The 13278-nt window shown below is 33.2% G+C and overlaps 1 protein-coding gene across 14 annotated transcripts in view; it reads right to left on the bottom strand.

The window, feature by feature from the left end:
- The window catches only part of BBX (BBX high mobility group box domain containing), a 119814-nt gene that overhangs the window by 18413 nt on the left and 88123 nt on the right, over window positions 1–13278 (bottom strand). For 13 of the 14 annotated variants that reach the window (XM_081952038.1, XM_081952040.1, XM_081952039.1 and 10 more), the window contains 6 exons: window positions 12891–13089; window positions 11635–11702; window positions 5871–5951; window positions 4958–5038; window positions 3462–3521; window positions 1582–1662 (listed from right to left, as the gene is read on the bottom strand). In XM_081952038.1, coding sequence (XP_081808164.1) covers window positions 1582–1662; window positions 3462–3521; window positions 4958–5038; window positions 5871–5951; window positions 11635–11702; window positions 12891–13089 — 570 coding nt within the window. The remainder of the gene's footprint in view (window positions 1–1581; window positions 1663–3461; window positions 3522–4957; window positions 5039–5870; window positions 5952–11634; window positions 11703–12890; window positions 13090–13278) is intronic. The other variant, XM_081952047.1, reaches the window with a different exon arrangement.

Below are 13278 nucleotides of genomic sequence, written 5' to 3'. Positions count from 1 at the left end.
TGTTGTACGCCGCCCTGAGTCCTTTGGGAGAAGTGCGGCATATAAATCCAATAAAAACAAAACAAACAAATTATGTTTGTGTTTTGCATAACACTGCTTTTTCTTAGGAACACAATGTATATGTTTATACTGCATATATGTAATAAATTTCTTGCATGGGAGCTAGCCTGCTTGCCAATATTTTATTACAAAATGCAATATTTTATTGCAAATTGTGTGCACTGAATTTACACATAGAGGCTATTGTATAATTTGTAAGGGATGTGATACCACAGATATGTATTTAATAGTGTTTGTTTCATTAAAAATGACAAAGAACTGAACCCTCTGGATACCAAGTCAATTAAGGTCTTACCTCTAAAAATGTTTCAAAAAGAAAAGAATGATAGTTTAAATGTTTTATATACACTCAAATATTTGTGCAGTGTATTACTCAAAATATGTTATAATTCATCTGTCATTTGTTTCCCTTCTCTTGGAAACTTAGAATATTGTCCTTGAAGCTGCTTTTTCTTTAATTTTTGTTTTTAATAGTAGCACGCATTAAATAACAGTAAAAGTATATTATACATGTTGTCTGAAAAATAATAATAATTTATTGGCACTTGGATGATTCTCAGTGCAAATATATAGATATGTGCCATATACCCATATACACTTATATGAAATTTCAATGAATTATAGATTATGTTCACGTTTGACTGTGCCTAAAATCTTACATTGCAACACTCAAAGAAGGTTCTTTACAATTATTTTCTTTTCCCTTTCTGACCAAATCATGAAATGTACATTTGAGGGAATTAATTCAATATAGAAAACAATAATTTACCCCTATTTGTTTGCTATCTTTATTGAGAGCTGTATATCAACAACTGTGAAAGAAAGACAATGACAGAGGAAAGATATATAGTTTAAACAATAAGATATCTTTAGAAAGTAATTTATTCTTGATTAATTACTACCTCTGAGACACTGACAGGCTTGAGAATGGTAAGGTGAGGTAGAGATCATGTAGCTGGATACAGCTTTAAGACACTCATCTGTGGAAGCAAAAGAGCTAAAAGGGTATTGTGCTCTTGGCATATTGCTTTGGGACATATGGGAAAAGGATGCCTTATAGTTTAGTATTTGGATGGATTTAACCATGCTCTCTGAATGAGAAATAGTTTCCATGATTTCTCTTTTATGGTTTGCAACTGGTCAAGGCCCATAAATATCTAGTAATGAGTGGTACAACTTATTCATGCATCATTATATGAACTTCTTCCTTTTAAGATATGAAATGTTTAAAACTATTTAAGAGAACAACTATATGCACTTTACAATTATGCTCTACCTTAGTAGGCTACTGCTTCTTGAAGCTAACTGTTTGTAACTTCTTGATACTACAGAGACTACATGCCTAATGGTTAGACAAGATAAGTCTAGATTCTTGGCATGAACAGTAATTTAGGCTTCTATAAACAATGCTAATTATGTCTGTACTATAGCTCTATTTCCTAGAATTTGGCAACCAGCATCATTCAGCTTCTATTTCCCAAATGTACCAGTAGTAATTAAGCCACAGGATTTTAATACTACCTCTGCCAGCTGAAACAATGCTGATGTCCCACACTGTTTCGTTAATTCAGAAGGACCTGAATGGGATGTACTTGATGAGATCTAAAGTAGAAATAAAGAAAGTGAGGGGTTGAAGCAGATAATATTACAAAGTCACTGATAAAGATGCATCTTAAAGGTGAACACTTAAATTTATGGAAGCTTCAGATTTGGCAGCAATATTTGGAATACAGGAGTTCCATAAAAATAAAAAGTATTCCATCAACTAGGTTCAATTTCAATTCAGTTTTGATAGCAAGAGTTATATCACTACAAAGGAAATTTAAATTTAAAAGTTACATAACTATACAAATGGAAATTGCAACCATTTTTTATTATCATAGTAGTTCATTTAAATTTTATGTACACATAAAATAGATGCAATGAGGTCATGCACTTGAATTCCAAGAGCATCAGCTATTCGCATTTCTTCTCTTCTTTCCTCCTTCTATTTAAAGGAAAAATGACTTTTCTGAGAACTGAACTGTGTTTAAACCATGCTGTTATAGCCATTGGAATGCAACAGACCTACTTCTAACAGTGAAAATTAATTACGTTTGAAATGGCAGGGGAGCCTTAGTTGGCTTATTGACTCTGTATTTTTGAGATTTAATGCTGTATTTAGTATCATTATTATAACTGCTCTTGATATTTATCTTGTTTGAGGTACTATTGTGTATATTGTCTTTCAAACCATTTATATTATATTTATTTTATTTGACTACTGTGTGGCATTCTGAATTAATATGTTGTGAGGGAAAACATTCTGTAAGGTTATATAAACCAATGAGTGAGAATAAAATAAAAGAATAGGGAAAATGATTTGGAGGCTCAAGTATGAAAAAGAAGTGTGAATAGAAAAATGGGTTCCAGTGATGTTACATTGTTTTGCAAGTTTTGCAACCGCAACCTCTAAACAGAACCCCAGACCCAAAAGTTCCAATAAAACTTTCATGTTTCTAGAAATCTGGAACTGAAAATATTCTCGTTCTGAAAAGATGATTTAATTTATATACCGTTTTGTAATGCAAAAAAATGCAAGTACAATTCTTTAAATATTAATTCACTGTATACTAAGCAAGCCATATTAGGAATTTGATTAGGAATAGAATGTAAATTTGATTATACTCATGGGAGTTTCTCTAAAGGACAGCATATGGGGACAGAGAGTCTTACTGGTAGTAGTTCCCATATTAGGTTCTTTCACAGTCCTTCTTTTACAAGATCAGCCTGTCTTTAATACCTTTTCATATAGGCCAGCATTTTCTATCCTTGCAATTCTGTTTTCACTCTTAAGTTTCTTTTGTTTGTTCATTTTCATCATATTCATTTTTTCCCAAAAGCCAGCTAGAGTTCAGAACCTTTCATCAGCCTTGCATCCCTCCCTAAATCTCTCGGCTTTCAACATTCAATTCATGTTTTGAGATAAATTCATTTGCCATGTTTATGCATTAATAGACTATGGCTTGAGCCAGGTATTTTAAATAAACATATCTTTGCCTTAGCAAATTCTAAATTTTCTATACCATTTAAGAAGTGGTGTATGCTTCAAAGTGATGATCAATGTTTTGCAGTTTCTGCATATCTATCTACCTTTCATATATTATAGAAAAGACAGATCGGTAAAACTTTTGCTGAAACTATTAATATCTGTCTTCTCTTACTATCTGTAAAAACATTTTACAAGCAGATTTAACATTCACTGATCTGATATAAAATTGATTTGTGTTCTAAAAATAAGTTACATCACATTAATAATTGGGGTGATCTGTGCTTACATATACAATTCTCAATTGTATCCTTTGGAATATACTTTTGGTGCTTCTTTTCCACAGATCATAAAATTAATAAAACAAGATTACCTCAGCCAACTGGAAAAGTGCTGATTTTCTATAGTGCTTGATTGGCTCAGGACCCTTCAACTGGAAGTGAAGAGATACATATTTTAAAATAAACAGGAAGGAATTAAGTCCTTTAAGAGAAAACTAACACATACACAGAAAACCTATTTATTTTATTTTGGCAGTGCTAGCATAACCTGTGTTGTTCTGCCACAGTTATCCTAAAAGTCACAATTTTATGGTAGATCTGGTGCCTTTTTACACTCATCCTTAACAATGTCTCATTTTTTCACAGTTCTTCTGAGGCCCCATCAGTAAGTTTCAGGATTTCAAAGTAATTTTGGTTCTCTCTTTAAAAATGATAGGTAGATACACAAGATCATATTGTGGAAACTGGCTCACTACTACTTTAGCTTAATTGGAAATTTACAAATGAGCAATTTATGATCTATTCTACAATCAGTCCCTGGTTTCATAAGTCAAACAACCAATTATGCTTTCCTTTTTTCCATCTTTGACATTCTAAAAAGAAACAGATGATTGTGGGGAAGTAAACTTTTCTTTTTCTTAAACAAAAAATTGGTAGTCTCACTATCTAGTGGTCAGCCTTTGATCTTTTCATTTCAAAATTAGTCCCAAGATGCTACAATAAATTTGATAAATTGTAAGAATTATTATGCATACTATTACATGAGAAAGAATGAACTAATGAATTTAGAAATTTTCAATCTTAAAATGAGGAAAATATGAAAATAAGAAAAATGTGCAAGAAATATTAAAGTAGGGAAAAGACTGATATAGAAAAATTGTGAAAAACATGTGAGGATGAACAAAGTTTTACATATAGCAGAATTAAAGCATATTTCTCAATGATATTTAGAATACTGACTACTGTTTTGATTGTCTCTGAATTATTAAACATATACAGAATCCATAACTAATGGATACTGTATATGTACGTACTACAAGTATACTTCTATAATATTTCTCAGTAACTTCAAGGACAGGGAACTACATTTCAACATATTACTTAAATTTATTATATCAGATTAGTAATTTACACAAATACTCAAATCAAAAGATAATACCATAGTCCATGTTTAGTGACAGCCTTATTTGTAACTGATTATTTGCAGTTATAAGGATATTGGAAAAGTAACTAGTGACTAATCCTAACATTTACAACCTTTGCTGATGGAAAGCTGATGTAAGATATAAGAAAAGTTGCGGTTTCACTTAATGACTGAAATGTGTTTGCTAAATAAGGACTACCTGTATTCAAATCAGTGCTAGAATCAATATGTGAAATATCCTTACTATGAAGATTGTTCTGCACATTATATTGCATTGTTTTATTAAATTGCCAATCCAACCTCCATTTGAGCATTGTGTAACTATCCAATATGTAATTGGGATTAAAACCATATACAATGAAATATAAAACAACACCTACATGCTATTTTTATAAAATTGAGAATTATTTCATCTCCTTTTTTAAAAAAAAAATATTGTTGTACCTCTGAGAACTGAAGTAGAGCTGATTCATCACTTTCTTTTGGATTTTCAGGAACAGTTCCCTTTGACAGATTTGAAGAAATCTGATGGAAAGATATTTTTTCAAAATAAACTTTAGGTTATCCTATATCAACTGTTTATTTTTCAATGACACATAACACAAATGATATTTGTGGCCACAATATAATTGAGCATTATTTATTTATTAATCAAGTATATAAAGCTGCCAATCTCAATGAAAGTGACTGTGTGGCATGTATAATTGAGCATATAAAGAATATAAATAAACCATTTTCCAAAGTAGCATTAAAAAAAAGAAAGAAATTGACATAATTTCACAATGCAAATCTTACAAAAAACCCAATATCATAAATAGGCAAATAGGGAATAGTAAGAATAGTCTTAAACAGCTTTTTATTAAATCAAAGATTTTAATTGAATATTTGTGTTAGCTGAATGAAATTATGCATCTCATCTTGCATGTTAAATGTTTAAAAGCATTAGAATAATGGTTAGCAGCTAAGGTACTAGACTAGAAACCAGTTGAGTTCTAGTTTCACCTTAGACATGAAAACTGGCTGGGTGACTTAAGGTCACTCTTCTTTCTCATCCCTACTCACGTCACAGGTGTATTTTTGTAGAGAAAATAGGAAGAGAAAGGAATCTTGGATATGATCACTGCCTTGGGTTATTATTAGTAATAACTTAAGTAATATAAAGGTGGGGTTAAAAAACATTTGAAAAAAATAGTTTTTCCAGTCTGAATCCAATACTTCTTTATTTCCAAGAAGTAATAACTGCATGCTAAACAAGGGTCTCATGGAATTAAATTGTATTACATTAAGGAAATATTTTTCAATAATTATAAACTGTTGCTGTACCACCTAACAAAAAGGGGCATTATAAGGAGTTTACCTCAGCAAATTGTAACATTGTTGAGTTTAGACATCCTTCAGTAGAATTAGGGGAATCAGAATGACATGTACTTGAAGAAACCTAAAGTAAACAATATAAGAAGGAAAATTTAAGGATTGAACAAATAATCAAAATTGTTTTCAACAATATATAAGAGCAGTAACTTTTTTCTTGGAGATTTACAATATATAGGAAAAAAATAAAAATAAATGTGTGCATGCAAGAGGGAAGGGAGAGAGAGAGAGAGAGAGAGAGAGAGAGAGAGAGAGAGAGAGAGAGAGAGAGAGAGAGAGAGAGAGAGAATAATACCTATCTGAAGAAAAACAATCAAATGCAACAGTCATAAAATTATAAGCAAAAAAGACTTGCAGTAGAAATGTTGATTTAACCAAAATTAACAAAGACATTTCAATAATCATGGTAGTATATTCCAAACACATAAGGCAGCAGAGAAAATGAGAATGTTCTTGGCTTTTAAGAAATATATAAAGAATAGAAACTTCTTAAAATAAAAGGAAGATATGAATAAAAACCAAATGATGAATAAACCAAATGTATTTTAAATTAGGATAGGTACAGATATGAAACTAATTTGAAGAAGAAAAAGGAACTGACAAAAGACAAGGTTCCTGATATACTAAAATAGTTTTACAAACAAACAAACAAAAGATCAGAAATAAGTATTCCCAAGAAAAATGAGTAGAGGTAATATTAGGGTTGCAATCGCATTCAGGAAGGACTAAATGCAAAGATCTTTCTGATTTTCATATATGAATGTACTAAAGTGTAAACAATGATTATCTTTCATCCTACCATAAAACTGAAAGGTGGTTTAGGAATAAAGGTAAATGAACAACAACAACAACAACAATAATCAGACCTTTCATTTTCATTTATTTATTTCACATATTTCATTTTATAATCTAAAGGGTGCAATCTGCACTTAATTTTTTCTGTCACATAACTGCACTGATTATTCATTTTCACTATCAGATACAGACATTAAAAAAGCATTCTAAATCATTCACAGCTTTTTGCTACAAGAGACAGCTTCCCTATAATTAAGTTTTTTATAAGAAGCTAAGCAACATTAGTAATTGTCAATATCAAATTTTTTATGTTAAAACTGTTTAGCAGCTAATCATTACTACAATTAACTTAATTGTCATAAAATATATTCTTAATGGAACATAATACTATTTAATTTCTACCAATGAAATACACATGAAAATTAAGAATGGAAAAGTGTTTTTTTCTACTCTATTATTTTCTTCTAATTTCTTGTAATTAAAAAGACTAAAGTTCAGAAAAGATGCTAATCATAGGCATTGTTCTGCAATATATTTATGAGTGCCTTCAATTTTAGAACTTTGTAGAAATATGATTTTCTACATGGAACTGTGATAGCAATACAGTACTGCTTGTACTCAGGTAATTCGGATTGGAATTTCTGTCATTCAGCGATGCGACCATAAAGCATGATGTTGCATGACTGCATTGCTTAGCAACAGCAATACCGGTTACATTGGTTACACCCCAGAACTATATGGGTCATTAAGCAGGAGAAGGTAAGAATTCCAAGCAATGACTGCAAGGATGTGTAGGTACTGTGGATGGGACAGCCAAAGTGGTTGCTACAGAACATGGGTGGGTTGAGGGGATTGTGGACAGGTGTGACAGAACATAGGTGGGTCAGCAGGGGTATGGGTAGCTTGGTAGAGGTTGTGGGTGAGCCAGCCAGAGGCTGGCAGGGCAGTGCTATAGATTATGAGATCCATGGGATCTTGTTCTTATTTCACGAGTGACTCCTAAAGAAAAAGCAGCAGGATCAATTTCCAGAAACAACTTGTGATCTTCCCTGCTGTACCATTCATTCAGCACTGTCATAACTCTGAATAGTTGTGGTCATAATACTAGGACTGCCTGTACTCAAGCTGGCATAAATGCTTAGAGAAGATATTTATGGTGATAAATCGTGTCATGTATGTATGTATGTATGTATGTATGTATGTATGTATGTATGTATGTATGTATGTGTATGTATAGGTATTTGTGTTACAACCCCTGGTATGCCCAAATATTTATTTGGTATGCCCAAATATTATTTATCAGCACAAATACGCACGAACATATGTATATGTATATACATATGTATATATTTGTTTTTTGAGGTTTTCGCGGGCGTTTATATGTACGTCTTTGGTTGTCAGATCTAGGATATGTTTGGGGGGGTTGTATTTGTTTTGGATAGCTGTTAAGGCTTCTTTGAAGATTCTTCGTGAAGATACTTCCAATTCTACGCGGGGAAAAACCCGAACAACCAAAGACGTACATATGTATATATGTATATATATATGTGTGTCTGTGTGTGTGTGTGTGTGTGTATAAATATAATTTTACACGGGAAAAGACCCGAATACAACAAAACCAGCATATATATATATATGCTGGTTTTGTTGTATTCGGGTCTTTTCCCGTGTAAGATTGAGATTGTCTTTGCAACGTTTCGGCAAGATCTCACCTGCCATCTTGGGGCTTGGGCTTAAAATGGGAACGGAGCTGCTGTCTTTCTGTAAATCTTGGTGGGAGGGGATGGGGTGCTGGCTTTGTTTCAGTAAGTGGAATGATTGGTTGTGTGGTTGTATCATGATTGGTAGATTGGTGCTGGCTGTGTGTGCATTGTTGTTTTGTATTGTAACGGCTTGTGTGGTGGGTGGTGTTCGTTTGTTGGCTAGGGCTGGTTTCCAGATGTTTGGTAGGTGGGAGGTATCATCACGTTTATTCATGTTGTGGGGGTGTTTCACTATTTCGATGTCTTAAAATGGATTATACTGTACTGCCATAAAATGGCTTCTATCGTACAGCGTACAAAATGAATTTCACCACTGCTTTAATCTTCCCTTAGTCTCTTTTGCAAACAAATCATGTCCAGCTTTTTAAACTAATTCTCATAGATTCCAAATTATTTAACATCCTGGCATCTCTTCTCTAAATCTACTTCAGCTTCTCTGTGTCACTTTTAGAGTTCAATGGTTAGAACTGGGCATCATAATACTAGTGTGTTCCAGCCAATGTGCAATGGAAACTATTACCTCCTGTGATATTTGACCAGCCTAATACTAGTGAACTGTTAGCTGAACCAATGTAAGGCAGCAATCTTGGACTACAATCTAAGCATATATATATTTGTTTTCGTAGATTTTCACGGGTGTAGGTATGCTGGTTTTGTTGTATTCGGGTCTTTTCCCGTGTAAAGTTGAGATTGTCCTTGCAACGCCGATACGTTGCAAAGACAATCTCAACTTTACACGGGAAAAGACCCGAATACAACAAAACCAGCATATATGTATGTATGTATGTATGTATGTATGTATGTATGTATGTATGTATGGTAGGCGGGAGGTATCATCACGTTTATTCATGTTGTGGGGGTGTTTCTCTATTTCGATGCCTTAAAATGGATTATACTGTACTGCCGTAAAATGGCTTCTATTGTACAACGTAGTGAAGTTGCCATGGTAACAGCTTCACAGTATTCCACAAGGGGGCTCCCTCTGGTAAGGGGAAAAATCCAACATTAGAAATTACGTTTGGTCCAGACATTTCCCCCCTATTAATAAATAGCCAGGCAATGCCGGGTTATCAGCTAGTCTTCTATAAATTCATGGATGAAGGCCTCCATTTCATGGAAAGACTACATAACATCTATAGGTTGTCCTTGTTTAATGACCAAACATACAGACACTGAAGTTATGCTGGTGCTGAAGAACACTTGTAACTGGACGTTTCAGTGGTAGTCATTGAAGCATCCCTGCATCACATGCTCAGAATTTGGGTGCTTAGCAGTTGGCTTGAAGTTACAATAGTCATGGCATCCTGCAATTGCCATTTATAACCTTCATTTCTAAGAAGCTGTCAATAGGGAAGGTGGGAAGAGGTTGCAAATTGTGATAATGTGACATTGCAGTTAATGACTACACAGGATTTGCTAAATAATGGCATTCAGAACAACTACAATTGGCAGCATAAATTGGCACAAGTATGTGATGTCACACTTTACTACCAAAACATTTAGCAGCAGTTATCAATCTAGATTATTAGTGTTAAACAAGAACTCCCTATATTAATTGCGTTGGTTGGAAAAAGATTTAATTTTCGCTTTATATTGAGCAGTGTTCTAAATGTTCCCAAGATCAATGGAAATGTCAATTTGCACATGTTATTGCAGAATTCAGAAAGCTAACAGAAGCTCTCTTAAATAATAAACTCTTTATAAACAAAAGGAGAAAAACTGTCTAGTAAAGAAAACACTACAAAACTTGCTCATATAATGGCCACCCACAAAGACTCAAAATAGACTAAAATATACAGCAGTCATTCAAAATGCTCAATTTCTCCATCTTCTATAGACCATAAACATGTAAAATAAAAATTGTTACTAGAATATAATCAATCAAAATTCAAAGGAAAAAAAAAGACCAGATATCTTCTAAATTAATCTTAAAACCCAAATGATTTAACTGTTTTACAATAAGACAGCAAGCCAGGTTTAGTTAGTTTCAAGCCACATAGGACTTGAAAAATTAACACCAGCACTTTGTACTTGATCTGGAAAACTACAGTATTTCAAACAAGTGCAGGAACATTAGCACATGCATTGTATTATTCAAAGGGTTATTGCCACCAGCCATCAAGCCACCATACAACAGCAGTTTCCAAATTATCTTTAAAGGCAGTTCCAGGTAGGAAGCATAGAGTATTTTATCTGTATGGTGATATGCCTGATTTGTAAGGGCTTCCTAGTTTCCTTGTCCAGCAGCTGAAGGTGTGCAAAGGCTCCCCTGGCTATGGTCTCCATCTGCTAATTGAGTTTAGGGGAATCTTCACACAGCATGTAAGTCCATCCCAATAGAGAGATAACCCAGCAAGTGGATATGGCAGTTTGCCTATGAACTATCGACTGGGGAAGAAAATACCTCAAAACAAATGGGTAATTGTATGGAACTGATAAAAAGAAAAAAATAGCTGGGTTCTTCAATGGTTTGAAGAATAGAAATGGAATGCAGCTAGAAGTGCTTGAAACAAAAACTCTTCACATTCATATTTTGTTTCAGAACCTCATTTGTTATTAATGAATCTGAAAATGGTTCTTAATTAAACCCTTTGAAATCTGAAACCCCCATTTTGAGTTCTAAACAACCACTCTGGATTGAAATATACCTTTTAACCATTATTCCATTCTTGTTTACTGCAAACGATGCAGACATTTTGAATGAGAAACATTCTGAAACTTTTGCACATCAAAGGAGGAGTTATTTTTTTCATTGTCGTTCAGATATTCTTTTTAACAACTAAAGTGGAGAATTTTCTCTTAATTCTCTTGTAAAAAACTGCATATATAAAAAGGTTTGGTTCTACTTCCTTAATCATTTACTGTATTTCTCATGCTGTACAATATAAATAACTGTATCAATCTTTGGGAAAATAATCAAAGTTATGTGATTGTCCTCTGCCATTTCATCCCTCACACTCTCTTTGTGCATACCCCATATCCTCTAAATATAGTGGGAGAAGGCAGTATCGAAGTAGTAGATGTTTTATAATGAGCTATTTCAGTAAAAAAAACCTCTCTTAAATGTTAAAATGATGTCACTAATCCAAGACAAAAGATATACCAAATAGCTGTGAAAATACATTATGTAGTAATGTAACCTATTAAACATTTTTTTAAAGAAATAATTAAGCAGTAAAGATAATTACTTACTTCTTGTGCAGTCAAGGCATGTTCTCCAGCTAACAGTAGCATGCTGAGGCCTCCCATTTGCGTAGGATCTGACAGAAAAGAAATTATATATGGAAACATTTTGGTCAAAATATTTATTTAGAAGCAGTTTAGGCAAACCTATTGCCTTAAACATCTGCAGCTTTAATAGTGAAGAAACCTGTAATAACTGCATACCTTAACCTAGAAGGAAGAAGGCATCTCAAAATATGTTTGAAAAAATGGATTTTGTCTTTTCTTTAACAAAACTGCTAGGTTGTGTGTGTGTTTGTGTGTGTGTGTGTTCATATGCCTACATAAACAACCATATAACTTGAACTGAATAAAGAATCAAGGGTAATACAAGGTATTTACTTTTTAAAAATAGAACACCGTGTTAAGAAAAATGAATAACAATACGTTTTAAAAAATCACTCTACATACAATAACACATTTGACAAATAAATATCAGAACAGATACCTATATGACCTGCAAATTATTTACATATTTATTTATATTTTATTACTGAAATTTATATGAAATTTAATTCCAGAATAGTTCTGAGTGGCTTATGCAATTATGCAAACATACAAAGTAAAATATACAGTGTTTTTTTTAAAATCTAAGTCTAACAACAATAAACTTCTAAGCCTTTGACACACCACAGGAAACAATCCTAGCACTAACAATTCCCTATGCAGTGAGGGGACCCACTATACAACCAATCTCCAAATGGCTTTTGAAACAGCCAGATCTTGAAAGTCAACAAGGTGATACTGTCTAGATTTCATATAGAACACCATTCCAAATCATTTACTGTTTAGAAGCTGGTATAATTTGGCATTTTAAGTCTCCTTCAATGGGAGTAGGGCAGAAGAACAGAATCAACGCATATGAACACCCCCCCAAAAAACAAAAATGATAGAATTCAGTGATAAGTGATATAGGATTAGACAAATTCACTAAGCAAATGGCTACTACTTGCAATCAGCATAATAACATAATATCTGAAGACAGCTCCTGAATAACAGGGTAATAAAAAGTTACTATTATACTGATGGCTCGAGAAAATACCAGTTAGACACTATATGAATGGAATGCAGAACTAGTTGGGGCTTTATCCTAATGTAGGAAGCTTTTAATGATGGGAGATGAATCTATAAAGGGAATTTAGTCTTTTTTTTTCTTTCCACAAGTAAAAGCCACAATTCAAAGCATCCTTCTGCTAAGCTTGTAAGACTGGGGTTGACAAATTTACCTGCCATTGCAAAATTCAGCTGAGGGGTTTCTTCTGTCTTCATCAACTTTTTTGGACTAGACAAATCTTTTGTAACTTCTGATGGGAAATCCCAAAGCTTTTTTCGATTTGTTAGTATGGGTGACTGAGTTTTCACAGGTTTGTTTGTAGGTGGACACCATTTATAGCCAGGATTTGCTTTCATAAATGCATCTTTATACTATGAGAAGAACAAATAATTTGCTTTAAGGCACAGCACATTTATTTGAGAAAAATGAGTTAGTTGTAGGCAAACAGATCATTTACTTCATCAAACAAGCAGTCCACCCATGGCCATTTGAGAATTGCCATAATGAAGTGAGAACTCCTCACTGAAATAAATGTGCCATGCCTGCCTATACACATCATA

Source organism: Natrix helvetica (genome assembly GCF_964273705.1).
Source record: "Natrix helvetica genome assembly, chromosome: 4".
Classification (NCBI taxonomy): Eukaryota; Metazoa; Chordata; class Lepidosauria; order Squamata; family Natricidae; genus Natrix; species Natrix helvetica.
Note: the sequence above shows the minus strand (reverse complement) of the source record. Positions and strands in the feature narration are given on the sequence as shown.